Source organism: Trichoderma gamsii, assembly GCF_001481775.2.
Source record: "Trichoderma gamsii strain T6085 chromosome Unknown Scaffold_24.2, whole genome shotgun sequence".
NCBI lineage: Eukaryota > Fungi > Ascomycota > Sordariomycetes > Hypocreales > Hypocreaceae > Trichoderma > Trichoderma gamsii.
Genome location: NW_020171361.1, coordinates 297471 through 316332, shown reverse-complemented (window position 1 = coordinate 316332; position 18862 = coordinate 297471). Strand labels below are relative to the sequence as shown.

Sequence of the window (18862 nt, the reverse complement as noted above, 5' to 3'; positions counted from 1 at the left end):
TTTCGGTGTATATAGGTCTTTCAGGTCTTCAATCAACTCGCAATTCAGAATACCGACGTAAAGGTAGAATTAACTGCGCTCAGAAGGTGGCTGATGCTTGCTTCGATTCCGCTAAAAGCCATACATGAGGAATTAAAAGACTGGGAAGGAGTCGTCAAAGATCTTCATCAGGCCTGTGAGGATCGAGACCAAGATGCCTATCGAGCCATGCTAGAGAACGAGAAACAGAGAAGCATGAATGAAGCAGAAGCAATCGTCGAGAAGGTGGGCGTCCATTCCACCTGCCTCCAAACTAATTGTAATGGTTACTAGAGCAGAACCGTCATTAAAAAGTGTCGTGCAATGAACTTCGATTGAGAGCTTGGACTTTCAGAGGTTATTAGTACCAAATTGAACTGCGATCGAATAGAGCTTGGCCTCGGAAAGGACCCTCCTTTTCCAGATAGGTTAGGTTACCAATATTCAGCCTAGGGAACTAGATAGTGTATGAACATGGAGCTTAAGCGGCACCGTAACGGATTGTGTCAACTGGATTGTGAGTCCCACGAGATTGGATATGTTAGATGGGTACAAAAGTAGAATGGTGTCTAAGATCCCAAGTAACTGTTTTTCGCAAACCGACTATATATACTGATTGTTGAAAGTTTTGTTTAAAAGAGACTTCCCAGTTTGCAGTGATAGTGCAACTCCAACCCGGCAAACATCTTGTTACCTTGAACCCTTTGTCGAAAGATTGATATAAGCCCATTTCTTCCATCGACCACCCCAGCTGACGCTGTTTTGAACGCTCTCCGTCACAATCTGTGATTCGGCTATCCATTTGGCTTTCCGTTCTGGTCTCAATTCTTCCCAACGTTGTTGTCGCGCCTTCTCCGCTCGAGCAGCTGCCTCTCGTTGACCTTCCGGTAACGCCATTATTTCGTCACGTTTTATATCTCGTCTGTACCATTCTTCTTGTTTTTCTAATTCTTCCTTTTCTTTTGGGGTTAAGATAGAGACTACTACATCAATCAGTCAAGTTCCTCAACTTCTCGTCCACATACTCACCGCGCTTCTTCTTGATCAACCGGAGAACGCAAAAATATAGTAAATGCTCCTTGGAATGGGTTTCAGAGTTAACATGGAAGAAATGTTCCTTCTCCTGGGAAAAGATATCCATCTCAAACAGATAGTTGTTGCTCAGAATAACATCCACACACATATTCTCAAGCACATAAAAGCTGCATCGCACTGTCGTACTGCCGACTTTCCAATCCACATCTCGTACAATTCCGCTTGTCATGGTCGTAGAACCATCAGCGAGTCGGACCTTGACCTGATTCTCGACATTAGAGTCGATACTCAGACCAATCTTTCGAGCATATGCACCATTGATAAGCATGGCATCAGAGCCTGTATCTGGGAGCGCTGCGGCCAATTGACCGTTAAGATATCCCCGCAGACGTTGTTTTTCGTCTCCCAAGACGCTTAATGAAAAGAATGTAGGTGTTGCCAAGAGCTTAGATTTGATGCGATCGCGAAACTTTGTAAGCGTCTGTGTTGCTTGTAAAAATGGGTTTCCTAGGACCAGATGGCGCATGCACCCGGGGAGAATCCAGCAATTTATCGTGTGCGTATTTCGCTCCTTGGTGAATTTCCATGGCACTTTTACCATTCCGGGAGATTTGACGGCCTTTTTGTTAGCGAGAGTTACCCTTTTTTGTGTCCCAGGAATAGGACGAAGGCCAAAGCGAGAGGCTAGATCTGGCGATATAAAACATGTATCCGCTCCGGTGTCTGGCAGGGCCTCCACGGCAGTCCCATACACGCTTCCGGCCACGTAAAACTTCTTCTCCCCTGATGAAAAGCCTTCTGTGGGCTTGCACTTTGTCAAGGCTGTCAATTCTTTGATGCGGTAGACCACAGCGACTAGCAACCTCCATCGCTTTTTGAACCGCGCCAATACTTTTTCATGCTCCTTTGACCAAGGCCAAAGCCGTAGTGCCTGCTTGGTCTCCAAGATCAAGCGTCCTGGGTCTATTAAACAGATACAGCTATCAGGCTCTGTTAAAGAGATCGAGCTTTCAGGCTCTATGAAAGAGATCCAGCTTTCGGGCTTTGTTGAAGGGATCCAGCTTCCTAGCCCTATTAAAGAGATCGAGCTTTCAGGCTCTATCAAAGAGGAGGCTCTGCCCAAGTTGGTCTCCAGCCCCCTAGATCGAGGCCGCGTCTCTTTTTCTACCTGCTGCAGTTCACGTAGCAGCCTTTCATTTTCCTCTTGCTTCACTGATTGTAGCAGCCTTTCTTTTTCTTTGTTCATTAACATTGACAGCTTATGTCCTTGATCTTCCACTCGTTCCGATAGCCGATTTATCATATCATCCAGTATCGTTCGAGCTAGCCGCGACGGAGGCTGATTGCTGTCGCATTGCTGCGGTGATAGCCACGACTGGGTACAATATGGCGACTCTTTGGCATCGGCATTTCCCTGCTTGAAAGTTGTCTTCGACTCGTCCAACTTCTGCAACACTTCAGCCTTCCGCCGCGAAGCTTTGTGCTGCATCTCATTATCCCACTGCGGAAGTACTGACTCCCAGTCCAGGTTGATCGTTTTGTAACATGTTGCCATGATGTCAAGTGCCTCTAAGTCCGCTTTTCAGCTCGAGCCAAGAGCAACTGAAATTCGCTGTGGTTTACCCTATTTTTGGATCGTTTTTCGCTGACAGTCTTTTGTTACCGGAGATCTAGTAACGATTCGCTAGTCAGATAGGCGAGTGCATAACGTAGGGTCTGAAGGACGATGACAGGAGCCGGGTGATGAAAGCTGAGGCCGTTGTAGTCCGCCGTGGGGAAATCTTCAACTCCCTATTGTATGTAATTTATCAGCCCTGAGAACTTATAACAAGAGCAAGTCGAGATTCTTATCAAAAGGTTGGGCGGCTGGGGAATTCGCGTCAATTCTTGCAGATCACGGGGGTTCAGGCGGCTGTGCTGCCTCTCGTTGGGCTTTGCGTAAGGCTCATTTGCCCTTTAACAGAATATTGTACCGCCACCGCCTCACTTTCTTGGGCCGCCTGCAGTCACGGACCTTTTAGGCGCCTGTGATCAACATCAATTTCTGATTGGTCGATGATCTTGCACCAAGATCATTGAACGCAAGTTCAGCACCTCAGCAGCCATTCTTTCTTTTGGTCTCTCATCAAACATCATTAACTCTTCATTTCATCGAAGAGGAGCTCAATATTGTCATTGCTCTTGCTCAGAGACATATTTTCAAGGCGTTGTAGGGAAGCATGGAACCAAAATTCTCGCGGGGCCAAGGTTATCAGCCGAAAAAAGGATTTGCTCAGGCTGCCAGATGGATTGCGCTCGATCCCGATAAAGAAACATTCATCTATCGCAAATTCGATGAGCTTGCTGCTCGCAATCTGCTGTATTTACAATCTGAATTGCTTGTTCTCGAGAATAAACTCGACCAACTCGATAGACATGATGCCATTAGCAATGACATGGATCTTAGGGATGCCATCATGACATGGGAAACTCTAGAGGGGCAGTTCAACTGCGGTAACAGGGACGCAATAGTCCGCATGGACTTGATTGTGACGATGCGGGCTAAATTGAAAGAATATCGTGTGTTAGAAGCCCACTATCACTCATAGCCGCCTGCAAAAAGCTAATGACTGTCCAGATGAGGCTCTCTTGTTACAAAGCGAGGTTGCAAAATTGCGGCGGCCGTCCAAACGTGCTCTTGATGCATATCGAGAATGGTTTTTCAAGCCCCAACCTGCTCTTGGCGGAGTGTCAAAAAAATTTCTGAATGATCCACACGACCTTGTTGGTCTTCATTCATTAGAGACTGATTATTTATCCATTTTTTTGAGGCAAATCTGGCCGGTCAAGGCAAGCAATATGATCTAGGATTAAAGAAAATCTACTCATTTTTCATTAGGAAGAAATGTGTCTGGATAATCGTTGCAGTGTAGGACGATATCATGAGAAATCTATATCTGCAGCAACTGCCGTCATTACCATTATTGTGGCCGCACTCCTTTTAATCGGCCCCATCACAGGGCTCTATTTCGTTGCCAGCGATGCCTCCAAGCTTGGTATGCTTGCTGCATTCACGGCGCTGTTTGCCTTGAGCGTTGGCTTAATGACCAATGCTAAGAGAGCCGAGATATTTGGATCTACAGCAGCGTAAGTCATTTTATAGATCTGTAATTTAATCACTGTGATGCTAAGCGTCTTTACATAGGTATGCCGCTGTACTCGTCGTGTTTGTTAGTGGGAACATTGTGAATCCTACAAGTTCACCTACAACATGAACGAACAGTCTAGTTCTTCACGACACTTCAAAATTGAAAACTTATGCTTTATTATATGCTTAAATTTTGGACATTGCGCCACCGCACAAGCGTTACGCCTCTTCTAAGAACCGCATCTTGAGATACGTGAGAAGAAGTACCAACGGCCAACCAGAAGGAATCCATAACTTGACAATATAACTAGTTGACCACTATTGTTACAAACTAGCATATTTTCGTAGTTTTATCCCTGTTCCGGCTGGTATGGGCTTCTCGCCAACAACACGACTGCTATTGCCACTAGAACTCCCATCGCTTTAGCACAACCAACATCTCCGATGAATAGGCTTCACAACAGAGACAGGACATTAAGACGGTGCTGAAAAAGCACAGACAACCTTTCTAACCGGAGCTCGGACAATTGATGACCCCAGATGTGATGCCCATCTCATTTAGACCAGGAAGCGATATCTCAGACCTCATACAGCGGCTGTTCGGTGTATCCTCCTCAGGCAGGATGACGTTCTGTCTTCCTTGCAGGGCAGCGGGGCTTTCATCGTCATAGACCTCACAAAAGGGTTCTTTCAACATCTAATTGCAGGGGAAAAATTGATAGAAGAGATCTTTCATCACACTACACCGAGACCACAAACGCTTTACAGTCAGTATCATGGGATTGGCAACAAGTCGCTTTCTTCCAACAAGATGGAATTCACCTTGGGAAGACATTTGTGGAAATTTATACTCCTCTACAGAGACGACATCATAATCTTCTCACGCGCTCTAGGGGACCATCTCAAAAACCTTAACTAAGTGCGTAAAGCTTTGTAGAATCATTTTACACACTATCTCTGGAAAAAAGTCTCTTCTTGCGTCAAATGTCCAGATTTTGAGGCAGCGCAGAGCCATCTACATAGTCCATTGTCTATAATACAGCAACAACAAAAGTAAAAACTATCTTTTTGAGGGGCTTCGCATGGTAGCCATTCATTTCCCAGCAACAACATTTACTCGCCTTTCAAACACTGGCCATCTCATATATCACATTCTAATTGCATCGAATGCGACCTCAATCTATTGTGGAATATTTGATTCTATTTCAGGCCAAGGAGTCCTAACAGCGGAAATGATATAGTCGTCTAGAATACGCATCTTAAAGATAGCCAGACAGTATTGGAAATAGTACTGAGACGACCCATGTCAGTAACAAATCTTTGAACAGCCTTGAGTAAGTGTACTTACTATCCACCGTCGCCGATGAGCTTCAATAGTCGAATATGTGGCTTCCGGATTCTTGCCCACAAAGTCCTCTTTGATGCTGTCCCAGTTTGCGTCAAAGTTGTCTTTCCAGCTTTGCAGTGTTTGAACGTAGTGAGGCCCAATGCTTTGAACCGTTTCTACTTCCAGCGTACCGTTGGAGCCGTTATGAATTGAGGTCAAGAGCTGGTTAATGGTCGGAAGATATCCTCCTGGAAAGATATACTGGTAAAGAAAGTCGCCGAGCGCTTGGCCACTGGCGTTCAGCTATCAATAGTCAGCAGTGTTTCTTTTCGATAGTTTTTTTCTCTTTGCGCTCACAGAATTAATTTTTGTAATGCCTTGAACAACCATCCGGCCTCCATTTGACTTGAGATATTTGGAAATATGTTCAAAGTACGTGTTCATAAACTTGTCACCAACGTGCTCCAACATCTCAATAGAGATAATTCGATCATACCCACCCTCGGGAACAGGAGCTTTGCGGTAATCACAAAGCAAGACGGTGATCTTGTCCTGCAAACCGGCAGCCTCAATTCGTTCTTCCGCGAGGGCTTTTTGCTCTGCCGACAGAGTGAGGCCAGTTACTCGGCATCCAGTCTGCTGAACTGCGGTAATAGCCAAGTTTCCCCAGCCGCATCCAATGTCCAAGACATGATCAGTAGACGAAATGCTGGCTTTGTCGAGAATGTTCTGGACCTTGCGGCGTTGAGCTGACTCGAGTGGCTCTCCCGGCTCGCCTGACCAGATAGCAGAGCTATAGTTCATGTCGGGGGATAAGAAGCCAGCAAAATGTTTGTTGGAAGTATCATAGTGAAACGATGCATTCTTGAGGGCATTTATAGTGTCGTTGGCCGGCAAAAGATATTGAGCTGCGCGGGGTAGAAATGTATATAGAAGGCTACCAGCGGAAGCGCTCAAAAAGTCTTTATTTCTTATGTAAAGCTTTGGAAAGCGCTGATGAGTTTACTTGTCCCATTGTCGTAGTTACCAAGGCAGAAACCAAGGACAAACTCACCGAGAATAGCCCAACCAGATTGTCACATTCCAAGTCTTGGGCCATGTAAGACTCTGCGACGCCCTATTAGAGTATATAAGTCTCTGCTGCCGTTGACACGGGCCTTGGATTCCTACCAAGTCAAATCCTTGACAGAATCGAACAAAAACTTGCGGATTCTTGATGATGACTACAACACCAAGATCTGATTCGGAGTTACCATTGCCGAAAGTTACGCTCTGGCTCTTTTCGTTGGTGTATTTAGTTGCGATAGTTAAGCAGCCGTGTTGAAGGCGCTTTAAGACCTCAAAGACTGAGTTGCGAGCAGCTGATTGAAGCCAAGTCTCTGCCATTTTGACAAATTACGCCTAATTTCTCAGAATTGTTGGAGTTTGTGAAGTCTACAGTCTTTATCCAAAACCATTTATATTGATTCAAAGCTCTTCATATACAGAAACGTACACTAGGAGAGCAAGGGTCCCGGGAGAAGGATCTGTAGCCTCCACAGCTTCAAGGTCATGTGTACAAACAATGTAGCGCAAGACAAGGCTTTTGAGTGTAAAGTTACATTATCACACGTTTTCGGAGAATGCCACTTCTGCTTAATCCCGCCACAAGCGCCATCGTGCTCGAGACTGCATCTGAGATTTGTCGCCGTAAGCAGAGCCTCGCGGGCATGTATCGAATCTGGATCAACTAGTGGCTGTATCTGGAAACAGATGCATATGCCGAGCATGAGTGATAAATACGCCCGAGTGACAATCTCAGCTGCCGTGGAGACGAGCATGCTTCATACGTAACGAGGTAACACAACGATTGTTTCCTAGGCGCCCAAGCTGATAAGCACTGTAACTAAACTATAGCTACCGGTTCAGCTGCAAACTAGTCTTTCCATCGTATATGACTAGATCTAAATACCGATTTGCTATAGAGCTGATCTCATGGCACTACTATATCTCCACTACTTCGACGTCACATCGCGGGTCCATGTAAGTAGGATCAGGCTGTAGGCGAATGATTCATAGACGATACGGCACGCATGGCAAGGGTGTGGCCTATAATGATAGAGCACAATGAAGACCCAAGTCCCAGCTGCTGCAGCACCATTCAGCTCTGAACGGAATTGTTAGTCTTCAGCGTCTAGATCGATCTGGGGTTGTTTTGGCTGGCTTACATGCAGGCCCCATTGTAACGCTGGCACTAACACGCAGCAATCAGAATCAACCGGCCCCATCTTCCCAGCCATCGCCAATTCGGGCTGATGACATGGGCAAAGCGCGAACCCTGAAAGGAAAGAATAACAACAAGGAATAATGCAGGCATTCATAACTTGCGCCACATGAAGGGAGAACCCTGCCATCTCATCCAATACCGTGCACCAGCACCATCCCGCAATTCTATCAAACTTGGACCGAGGCTCCTTATCGCAATCCCTCAACGTGCCCGGCTCATCGATTCGATACTGGGCGGAGCGAGCCGCACACCAGCTGAACCACTGAACCAAGTCTCCAGCTAGTTTCCATTCTCCGGGGAGCAGCATCGCATCGCCAGGGCAAATCATCGGCATGCACAACAACAGCAGCAACAGCAGCAACAGCCAGCGCGTCGGCACGTCAGCAGCTGCAGCGGGCGACGCAATTGTCATTGTCGGGTAAGTCCCATCAACTCTGTAAACAGTCCGTGGTTATCTGCCTTGCTCACTGTGTCGTCTCTAGCGCGGGCATCATCGGCCTGGACGTTGCTCTCGTGCTGGCTGAGCGGGGACTGGGCCCCTACATCACCGTCATTGCTGAGCATCTGCCGGGAGACACGGCTGTTACGTATACGTCGCCTTGGTGAGTTGAAGTCTTGTTGATGAGGATTCATGCTTCGTTGCTGTCTTACCTCTCGCTGTCTCCTATCTTTCTCGGGATGCTGGGGCCGAGGCTGACATGGTGACAGGGCTGGATGCAACTTTTCTGGCATCTCAGGCAACGACAAGAATGCGCTGAAATGGGATCGCCTCGGCTACACTCATCTCACAAAGCTGGCTTCTGAGCAGGGCGATGAGGCTTATATCCGCCGGACTCACTCAGTAGAGTATTGGGATGAGCACGTGCCCCACGACAAGATCAAGGCCATATCCGAGTATCTGGAAGATGTAAGTCCTCCTTTAATATCCCTTTCTCTCTACAGTATCGCTAACCCGGCCACAGTTCAGAGAGTTGCCCACCCATGAACTCCCGCCCGGCGTCAAGTTTGGCATCTCCTTCACCACCCTGACGCTCAATGCTCCCAAGCACATTGAGTATCTCTTCCGCCGCCTCAAGGAGCAGTACGGCGTACACTTTGTGAGACACAGGTTCCCCACCATCCAAGCTGCGTATGCCAGTCCCACCACAAAGGTAGTGGTGAATTGCACTGGCATTGCGGCAAAGACACTGCCTGGCGTGGAAGATGAGAAATGCTATCCGACCCGAGGCCAGGTTGTCCTGGTAAAGGCGCCGCGTGTGAAGAGAAACATTATGCGCCATGGCAGGGACTATGAGACGTATGTGATTCCACGGCCGGGTACGGATGGGCATGTTATCCTTGGGGGATACATGCAAAAGGGCTCGAGGTAAGGGTTCATTTACTCAACCGACATGAGAAATCCGCCCACTGACACACGGTCATAGTGATGGTTCGACATATTCATACGAAACGGAGTCAATTGTCAACCGCTGTCTCAAATTGTGCCCCGAGCTGCAGCAGTTCGACATCATCGCCTCCTTCGCCGGCCTGCGACCATCCCGCGAGGGCGGTGCGCGCATTGAGCGAGAAGAGATTGTCATTGACGGCAAGAAAAAGGTGCTTGTGCACAATTACGGCGCTGGCGGCACTGGATATCAGGCAGGATATGGCATGGCTTTGGAGGCGGTTAGCCAGGTAGACGATGTATTGCGAGATTTGGAGCGGGCCAGTCGACGAGCGCGACTGTAGCGGTTGAGGTATTGTCAGGTTGTTATTATTGCATTTACTGTAGATAGGGCTGCATAAGGCTTCATTTCCTCTCTTTTGTCTTCTTGCCATTATAACATAAGCCGGAATCTAGATGTATGCATCCAAATATAGTTATTACGCGGCGCAAGACTAAACTCTTGCTGGCCATATTCATGGTCAGCTTCAGAAAGTATAAACCTTCAAGCCGTCTGTAGATTGTTTCTTAATGCTTGCATACGCGTATAGCGCAGCATATCAATCGCATTGAGTAACAATCAGCGTATGAAGAGGCATTCACAACGCTACAACTTTCAGCCGAAATAACTCTTGGCAATTATGGAACTTTTGAATTCTCATTACTGCTAATATTAGCCCGCAAGCTCTTACAATCGTCCCCATCGGAAATAACTTGCCTTGCCCTTTTGAGGGGCAGCGTCCGGCCACCGGAGCGAAATATAGCGGGGAGCCGTTTCTATTTTCCCCGCGCCGTTTATGATGTGATTGTGTTACTGGATTCGGATAATTTGATGCTGTTGAATGCGCTCCATGTATTAGTCATTGAATGATAGGATGATGCTCTGCAGCACGGCAAATTGCGCCGGGACGAATCATGGATGCATGGATGTCTGTCTCGCAAATCTATTCGCAATCTATTCGCAGAGCTGTCTTAGACATCTTATCTTCTTTCTTCCCCTCCTCTAGCTGATAGCCAGCAGCGAAGAGAGACAGAGTGAATCAAAGTGCTGGACAAGAGACAGAGCCATTCAGTTAATCCATCGCCACAATGCCTCTCAGCAGCTCTTCCCTCTTCGAGGACCCAACCTACGACATGTTCAAGTTCCCTTCACGGCGAAGCGTCGTCCACAGCACTGAGGGAATTGTCGCCTGCTCACAGCCTCTAGCCGCCAAATGCGGTCTTGAAGTACTGCGAGCAGGAGGCAATGCTGCCGTAAGTAACAGCATGAATTAAAATGTATAACAAATTCACTAACCAACCCATGAGAACAGGACGCTGCCGTAGCAGTTGGTGCGTCACATACACAACCCTCATCTACTAAGTGAGCCTCTGCTAACCGAGACGCAATTCACTTATACAGCTGCCGGCCTCAACATGACCGAGCCCTGCTCAACCGGCATCGGCGGCGACATGTTCATCCTCTACTGGGACGCCGCCAAGCAGCAAGTCCTTTCCATGAACGGCTCCGGCCGCTCAGGCGCCAACTGCACGCTCGAAAAGATCCGCGCCGACCTCAACATTGAGGACGGCGACGTGGGCAAGATCCCCATGACGAGCGTCCATTCCGTGACTGTGCCCGGTGCTGCGGCCGGATGGGTGGATGCGGTTGAGCGGTTTGGCAGCGGAAAGCTGGATATGAAGCAGATCCTGGACCCGGCAATTCGGCTGGGTGAGAAGGGATTTCCCGTATCAGAAGTTACTGGCTACTACGTATGTTGTCAACAGCATTTTTTGTGCTTCTATTCTTCTCACTTTCTAACACAGTAGAAAGTGGTCAAGCGCAGAGCATCTCATCCGGGATGCCTCCCCCAACTACGCAGAAATGCTCAAAGTCGATCCCAGCCAAGCAGACGGCGTCAGAGCCCCCCGTCCAGGCGAAATCATGAAGAATCCCACCCTCGCCCAGACATTCCGCACACTGGCCGAAGAAGGCAAAAAGGGCTTCTACACTGGCAGAATAGCCCACGAGCTCGTCAAGGTCGTCCAAGATCTCGGCGGCCATCTCACATTAGAGGACCTGGAGCATCACCTTGAACTAGGCAGCGAGCCCGTCGAGCCCATCTCTCTCAAGTTCCGCGGCCAGGGCCTCACCAAGGACGCTCCCGACGAGGGCATCGAGCTCTGGGAACACCCTCCCAACGGCCAGGGAATCATTGCCCTCATGGCCCTCGGCATCATCCAAGAGCTCGAGAAGCAGGGCGAGATCCCCACGTTCAAACCGGAAGACTTCAACTCCACGCCCTATCTCCACGCCATCATCGAGGCTCTCCGCCTATCCTTTGCCGACGGCAGCTGGTACATTGCCGATCCCAACGTCACGCCCGTGCCCATCGAGGGCCTCCTCTCCGAGAAGTATCTCTTCCAGCGCGCCTCGCTCTTCAACCCCAAGCGCGCCCTCGATCTCGTCGAGCACGGCGAGCCAAACTTCCCCTCGCCGGCCCTCCAGAGCAGCGACACCGTCTACTTCACCGTGTCCGACTCCCACGGCAACGCCGCCTCCTTCATCAACTCCAACTACGGCGGCTTCGGCACGTGCATCATTCCCAAGGGATGCGGCTTCACGCTCCAGAACCGCGGCGCAAACTTTTCGCTCGACGCCAACCACCCAAACAAGCTGGAGCCCCGAAAGCGGCCCTACCATACCATCATCCCGGCCATGGCGACCAATCTCAAAGACGGCTCTCTGCACTCGTCCTTTGGTGTCATGGGCGGCTTTATGCAGCCTCAGGGACACGTCCAAGTCCTGCTGGGCCAGATCGTCGGCAAACTAAACCCTCAGCAGGCGCTGGATGCGCCGCGGATATGTGTTGGCGCGGGCTTCCCCGAGCCGGGCAAGCCGTTGGACTGGACGGTGAGTGTCGAGGAGACGATGGCGCCGGAGGTTGTCGAGGGACTGCGACAGTTGGGTCACAAAGTCGTTGTCGTTGGCGGAGGGCCAAAGAGAGGCCTGTTTGGACGGGGGCAGATTATCAGATACACACTTGATCCGGTTGAGAAGACGCCGATTTGGTCGGCGGGCAGTGATATGAGAGCAGATGGAGCGGCATACCCATTGTAGACGGATACATCATATAGCATAAGCGAGATTTGGATAGTATCATGAGATTCTTAGTAAGAGTTACCAGCATTCCAGCTATAGCTTGCCTAACAACAGTCTACATCAAAGACCCGACTGTTTCAGCATTATACACTCTTTAAAGCATCGGCATCATCAGTAGCAGTAGTAGCAATAACAAGAATAGCAGTAGTTTTAAGAAGAGCAGTAGTAGCAGCAGCAGTAGTAGTAGCAATATGGCATAATAATAGCAGTAGTAGTAATAACAGCAATAGTAGTAATAACAGCAATAGTAGTAATAATAACTCTTCCAGTCCTTCCTGAAGGGCGTCTGTCCAAGTATGTTTAGGTTTGTCTGCTGTGGCCTTCTGGGTCCATTCAAGGGCCTCAGCTTTTGCGTTATACTCTGCCCACGCGTCGAATTGGTTTGCCCGGATTCGCGTCTTCGCCGGCAATCTTATCGGCTCCTGCGATTTTCTCGAGCTCATTGTTGGAACTTTATGTCTCGTCTTCACAAGATTCTTCGTCGCTTGAAACTTCTGACTCTGAATCACTGGGTTCTTGCTTTCGTCGCCGTGCTTGGGGCGGCTTTGGTTGGGGTACGTTCGGATGCATCTCGTATGCGATGTCGGTTCTGGTAAACTTGCTTCGCCGAGCATAGTTGTCAATGGCGAAAGCAACAAAGTTTATTTGGCGAAGGTTTTTGAGAATGATGGAGGTATCATCTTCTCTGCTTGTTTGAATCGGTCTGAACTGTCGAATTGCGATAATTGCGATGAGAGTCGGCGCGGGGAGAATGCATGTAGGCAGTCTCCCATGATCGATCGCTAGCCGAGACATCTCTCGTAACTTCTGCGTTGCATCCTCAGGCCCACCCCATCTAGACCAAGATGTAGTGTCCAGGATGTGTGTTTTCTTGAGTTTCTTAACGGCGTTGTTACAAGCTGCCCGATGATTCCTTTACGTCGTCTATCCATCTTAAAAATGGTCTGCACGATTGTCTTATACCATTTTTTTCGTTGGTTATTGGTGATATTCTATACGAACGGTTTAACGTCTGGGTTGTCGAGACTAGCAGTCGCAGCAGTAGCAGTAATAGTTGTAATAGTTGTAATAGTTGTAATTGATAGTAGTAGTGGGAGCGATTGCAGTAATAGCAGAAGTAGCAGAAGTAGCAGAAGTAGCAGAAGTAGCAGAAGTAGCAGAAGTAGCAGAAGTAGCAGAAGTAGCAGAAGTAGTAGAAGTAGTAGAAGTAGCAGAAGTAGCAGAAGTAGTAGAAGTAGTAGAAGTAGCAGAAGTAGCAGAAGTAGCAGTAATAGCATCTGTGGTCCACGATATAGATAGAATGCTGGATGACTGGATTAGGGCGCCGGATGCCTTTTCCCTATTTCTTTCCTTTATTCCGCCATGCACATGGTTCGTCCACGCTGGTAACGGCTTTGATGGTTTCTTTTGGCGTCGGCGGCATTTTGATCTGACCGTTCGTCAAGAGGCTGTAGTGATGGTGCTTTCGGGAGGAAGGAAAAGATGGGAGACAGAAAACAAAGAAAGAAGAGGAAAATAATCGAGAGAGAGAGAGAGAATTTGGGTTAAAAAAAGTCAGCCACCGCCTTTTCCTCGCGATTTTTTACCACCTGGCAGTCCCAAGTTGTGTAACATTAAACAAAGTCGAAAGCGCAATTCACTTGGCCGCTGATGCTCCAGAGACTGGCATTGGTGCAGTACCTTTTTCATTTCCAGATGGAGGGAGTGAGTGCCGAGTATCGTACAATGACAGTAACTGCGGCGCTGTCCGAGTCATCATGTAGATGTCATTCAAGCTGACAGGGAGCCAGAGACAATACTCCACGCCCAAGAAGGAGACGCTGGCCGTAGTCAGAGCCTTGCAAGATAGCAGGTGGATGATCATGCAGTAGTCCCATCCCGTCAAATTACCTATATACTGATCACAAAGGCGTGACAGAGTCACTCACGAACACCAGCGAGGTGCACAGCAAATTGGCGAAATGGATCGACCTGCTCCTGGAATATTGGGTTAGATTTTGCGCGTTAATTAGATACTCAGATGATGAAAGTTGCTGATGGAATATCTCGCTCACTAGACCAGCTGAGAGACGTGCCCCCCGAGATCATAAGTAGAGCATGCATGACGGGAGAATGGCCACAACTGGGGAGAGCCATGAATTTCAAGACAAAGGTATCGAAGTACAAGAGCTCGAGAAGCAGGGCAGTGATACGAGAGTGCATTAGAATAAGTAACATGCCGCTTGTAGACGCACATATACACCATATAGCATAAAGGAAGATCTGGATAGTAATAGAAGACTTCTTTCTTTTATTCCTGAAGCATACAAAGGCTCTCGTGTATATCATGATGTGTATAGCGCAAGCCCTCTTTGTATAACGCCGTCGCATATCGTACACTTGATTCCATCCACCGACCACATTTTTCTTTTACATGCCCCTCTTACTGCTGCTCCTTCTTATCGCCCTCCTCCGCCTCGACTAGGACCTTGTTCTCGTCAAATAGCTTCGCCAAGTCTCCATTCTGGTGCATCGAGACCAGGATGTCGCATCCGCCAACAAACTCCTTGTTCAGGTACAGCTGCGGGATGGTGGGCCAGTCCGAGTACTCCTTGATTCCCTCGCGCAGTTCCGGGTCCTCCAGGACGTTGAAGGCCGCAAACTTCTCGGGGCTGACGCCCTGGATGCCGAGGATCTGGATGACGGCGCGGGAGAAGCCGCACTGGGGCGTTTCGGGGGTTCCCTTCATGAAGAGCACGACGGGCGCAGAGGCAACGGCCTTGTCAATGGCGCCGCGAGTGGCATCGGACAGCAGTCGCATCTGGAAGGGCGTGAGAGGGACGGGCATGCGGAATGCCGACAGGGGAGCTCGAACTGCCGGCCGGGCTGCTGGCCGAGCAGCTTGCCGCAGGAGGCTCTGCAGGAAGTCATTGTCAGCAAATTGTTGTCTTTCAATCTTGCAGACGCACTCAGCTTACAGAAGCGACTGATCGTGAAAACATGGCTGGACGTGTCTGATGTGCCAGATGATGCAGAAAAGATCAGCCGAGCAAAGCCTGGGCCGAGCAGAAAAAAGCTGCGACTTCTGGCGTTGATGACTTTACACAGCTAAATCTGGTGGAGGGGTGATGCAATCGGTGGCGCTGGCCAATCACCGGCCAGATCGATAATCCGGAAATCGGTTCGCCTACAAAGGGCCGCAGAAGCGTCCATGACAAATCTGCTGCCCGCTTAAAGAGCCGGAGCCGCTCCTTGCCACAGGCCCGGGACGCTGCAGCTCTTAGTGAATAAGACCCCTGTAAACCCGCTGTCGCATGAGAATGGAAGTCGTCTTGTCCAGTATCCAGAACCAAAGCATCGCATCAATCCTGCGCAGCTCCGTGTTCGCAGCCGCGATCATCCACTGTATTATAGCCGTCGCCATGCCACACATTAACGAGCTTTCTTCCAGTAGTCCAGCGCAGGATGTCTCCACGGCGCGAAACGACGGCAAGGTGCATCTCCTGCTGGCCGCCTCTGGATCCGTAGCAACTATAAAGATTCCCAACATCATCAGAGGACTGTCGCAGCATCCCAACCTGTCGATCCGCCTCGTGCTCACCAGTTCAGCTGCCCATTTTCTTCAGGGCCAGGCGGATGAGCAGCCCAGCTTGGCAGAAATCCGCAAGTATCCCAATGTCGACGCCATTTACACTGATGAGTCTGAGTGGGTGCAGCCATGGACTCGGGGGGCGCCAATCCTGCATATTGAGCTGAGGAAATGTGAGTTGATGTGACTTTTTGTAAATGCTGTTCGCTGCTAAACATTGCTTTGATCAAATAGGGGCCGACCTATTGGGTATGTTAGACTCCTCTCCTACACTCTAGACGCGATTACTTAACGTGAAATGCCACAGTCATCGCACCTCTCAGTGCAAACACCCTCGCCAAGATGGTACAGGGCATCAGCGATTCTCTCTTGTTATCAATCGTCCTCGCCTGGGACACCGACGGCTCTGTTGACGGCAGAAAGAAGAAGATTCTCGTCGCCACAGCCATGAACACCGCCATGTTCCGGAGCCCCATCACGCGGCGCAATCTCAAGACTCTCAACGACCTCATGGGCGGACCGGATGGGTGGGTTGAAGAGCTCCAGACCATCTCAAAGGGGCTTGCATGCGGAGATGTTGGCCAAGGCGGGATGGCAACGTGGGAGACGATTGTGGCGGCGACACAGAGCAAGCTTGGGTTGACGGCTGAAGGGAATGGAGATGATGAAACTCCTACAGTAAAAGAAGAGACTTCATCTAGTCTACAGAGAAGCTCAACAGGAAATAAGAAGAAATGAAGTCAACTGGCAGATCAAAACATGAGAAATAGCCAGCTGGCAAACAAGAACACGCATAAGGCATCTAAGGCGCGCAAGACGTGAAGAAGCGATGCCTTATCTTCACTCCTATAAATCCCCTCTCCTCTCCTCTCTTTCCTCTTCTCTCTTTTCTCTCCTCTCTTAGAATCGTGTATGCAAGGAGCAAAAGAAAAACGGTCACTTACTTCAAATCCTTTTTGTGTCCCTATCTCATCTGGAATCCTTCACTTTGGTCGACAGCGTTTGTCGCTTTGAACGACAGCATCATCATCTCAACTCAGACACTCTGACGAACCGCTATCAGATGCCGCCGAACAGACAGGGCGCGGACCTCGTTCTCAACGTGGAGAAGCCAGACAAATGGCAGGATCCGCCAGAGGAAGTCAAAGCTAGATTCTATGAGATCTCCAAGAACAATCCGCAGCTCATGGAGACAGTTATTCATTTGACAGAGGACGAGCAAGACGAATGGATTGACTTTCTTGTTCAGGCTACATTTGAGATGGCCAACAAGAATTGGCGAGACTATGACGAAGCCTACGAGGCGAGTATTCTCAAATGCAAGGAAACACGAGTTCTGCACGCCAAGGTCTGGTCGGAATGGGGAGGCGCAAGAGACGTCAAAGCGAAATTGGTAGAGATGTACGAACTCTCTAAAGCCGGTGGTTACCTATACGTCTTGCCCGCACCAAGCCTAGTCGCAACAGTAGTAGTCAAGGTTCTGAGGAACCTGCAGACAAGAAACAACGACGATGAAGCCTCCATCCGCCTAGATAACCTCTTCCAATTTGACTACCTTGGTTTTGCCATCGAGAACTACAAACCCTGGTCAAAGTATACTGCTACGGATGTCGAATACAAAATCGACCCAACGGCTAGACAGCCCAAGCCAAAGGTAGAGAACCAGGCACGAAAGGACCGTCATGAGAAGAAGATACAGACGGAGAATCGCTTGCTCCAAGAATGGGCAGAACAAGAACAGCTGGACGAGGAAGCCACGGACGAGGAAGCCACGGACGAGGAAGCCACGGACGAGGAAACCATGGATCAAACCAATGTTGCCAGACGATCATCTCAAATATACGACAGCCAGACGGGCGAGTCAGTGGGAGCTCAGAGCAGGCCGTCGTCCGCGGATGACAATAGATCCGACGACTCTCAAATGCCCACCAACAACCACAACCAACCGATATACCCGCCACGCAAGACGGTTGAAGTCAGCATTAAGCGGGATGAAGCTTTGGCGGCCGTCGGAAAAGAGATTGAATGGCTATCGACGGCATACATCAACGGTCGAGAAGCCCTGAAAGGAGCCCTAAGTAAGCAACTTCAACAGGTACTGACCGAGCAAATGGTCATCGTGCTTCCCAAGGCACAAAAGACTCAACTAGCGTTTTGGGCAGTGCTTGAACAGCACAATGAAATTTTGCAATGGATCCGTGCGGCCAGGGAAGATAAGACGGAGCATACGTGGACGGAAGAAGTGGCCAACCAAGAAGATAGGATGGCGGCCCTTGAGGAGGCAAACCAAGAGCTTACGCAAAATAACAGAGAACTTATGCAAAGCAACAAGGAGCTTATGCAAAAGAACAAAGAGCTTAAGCAGAGGAACAAGGACCTGAAGAAAAGCAGGAATGAGTTTGCGGAATTGGTCAAAGAGTCCATCCAACGCAGCGAAGTCGTCGAAAAATCCGTCAAAAGCATGACGGCACTGACGCCTACCATGAAGCGAAAGCTGGATGAAGCATTTCCTCCCAAGCCCAGCCAGTCCCAGGTCAAAAGAGAAGAGAATGAACGGGCTTAATTGAGGAGAAGACGAACGGGCCTAATTGAGAGCTTCTTGTGCTATTGGAGTTTACTGGAAAATAACAAATGGCGTTGGATTTTGGTCTTGAATGGATGAAAATAATACTGGGATTTCTGGGGAAAATGGAATCGGAAATGGATAAACGGAAATGGCAACTGGTAAATGGAGGGCAGACAAGCCTTTGGTATTTAATGAGACGGTTTCGTTTCTCTGAAGGGGAGAACGTACCTACGATGCTGATGCACAGTTAATTATTTTGCTCATGAAGAATCGAAAGCTTGATGCATGCGTTTTTTCCCTAGACTCTTATGCCCTGTATAGATAGCATCTAAAAATGCCAACTGAGGTGCCTCTAAAAGCGAAGTCCAGCTCAATGGGTAGTGACGGGGA

General features: G+C 49.1%; 6 protein-coding genes across 6 annotated transcripts; 3 read left to right on the top strand and 3 right to left on the bottom strand.

Moving 5' to 3' along the window:
- Nucleotides 1–708: 708 nt before the first annotated feature.
- Nucleotides 709–2608, bottom strand: TGAM01_v206920 (hypothetical protein; the record flags this gene model as incomplete). Its single annotated transcript, XM_018804322.1, has 2 exons — nucleotides 709–998; nucleotides 1048–2608. 2 exons carry the CDS (start codon nucleotides 2606–2608, stop codon nucleotides 709–711), a joined length of 1851 nt encoding a protein of 616 aa, XP_018662437.1.
- Nucleotides 2609–5360: 2752 nt separating this feature from the next.
- TGAM01_v206919 (cyclopropane-fatty-acyl-phospholipid synthase) lies at nucleotides 5361–6893 on the bottom strand (the record flags this gene model as incomplete). The annotated part of the gene is made up of 5 exons (XM_024549978.1): nucleotides 5361–5471; nucleotides 5529–5810; nucleotides 5865–6488; nucleotides 6562–6624; nucleotides 6678–6893. 5 exons carry the CDS (start codon nucleotides 6891–6893, stop codon nucleotides 5361–5363), a joined length of 1296 nt encoding a protein of 431 aa, XP_024405287.1.
- A 1212-nt stretch (nucleotides 6894–8105) lies between these two features.
- On the top strand, nucleotides 8106–9501 carry TGAM01_v206918 (hypothetical protein; the record flags this gene model as incomplete). Its single annotated transcript, XM_018804324.1, has 5 exons — nucleotides 8106–8191; nucleotides 8256–8375; nucleotides 8482–8680; nucleotides 8736–9139; nucleotides 9198–9501. 5 exons carry the CDS (start codon nucleotides 8106–8108, stop codon nucleotides 9499–9501), a joined length of 1113 nt encoding a protein of 370 aa, XP_018662439.1.
- A 784-nt stretch (nucleotides 9502–10285) lies between these two features.
- TGAM01_v206917 (gamma-glutamyltranspeptidase) lies at nucleotides 10286–12296 on the top strand (the record flags this gene model as incomplete). The annotated part of the gene is made up of 4 exons (XM_018804325.1): nucleotides 10286–10450; nucleotides 10510–10528; nucleotides 10599–10948; nucleotides 11010–12296. The coding sequence occupies 4 exons, from the start codon at nucleotides 10286–10288 to the stop codon at nucleotides 12294–12296; spliced, it is 1821 nt and encodes a 606-aa protein (XP_018662440.1).
- A 2464-nt stretch (nucleotides 12297–14760) lies between these two features.
- TGAM01_v206916 (monothiol glutaredoxin-5) lies at nucleotides 14761–15319 on the bottom strand (the record flags this gene model as incomplete). Its single annotated transcript, XM_018804326.1, has 2 exons — nucleotides 14761–15234; nucleotides 15296–15319. 2 exons carry the CDS (start codon nucleotides 15317–15319, stop codon nucleotides 14761–14763), a joined length of 498 nt encoding a protein of 165 aa, XP_018662441.1.
- Nucleotides 15320–15739: 420 nt separating this feature from the next.
- Nucleotides 15740–18469, top strand: TGAM01_v206915 (flavoprotein; the record flags this gene model as incomplete). Its single annotated transcript, XM_018804327.1, has 4 exons — nucleotides 15740–16079; nucleotides 16141–16155; nucleotides 16214–16584; nucleotides 16970–18469. The coding sequence occupies 4 exons, from the start codon at nucleotides 15740–15742 to the stop codon at nucleotides 18467–18469; spliced, it is 2226 nt and encodes a 741-aa protein (XP_018662442.1).
- Between the last annotated feature and the right edge of the window lie 393 nt (nucleotides 18470–18862).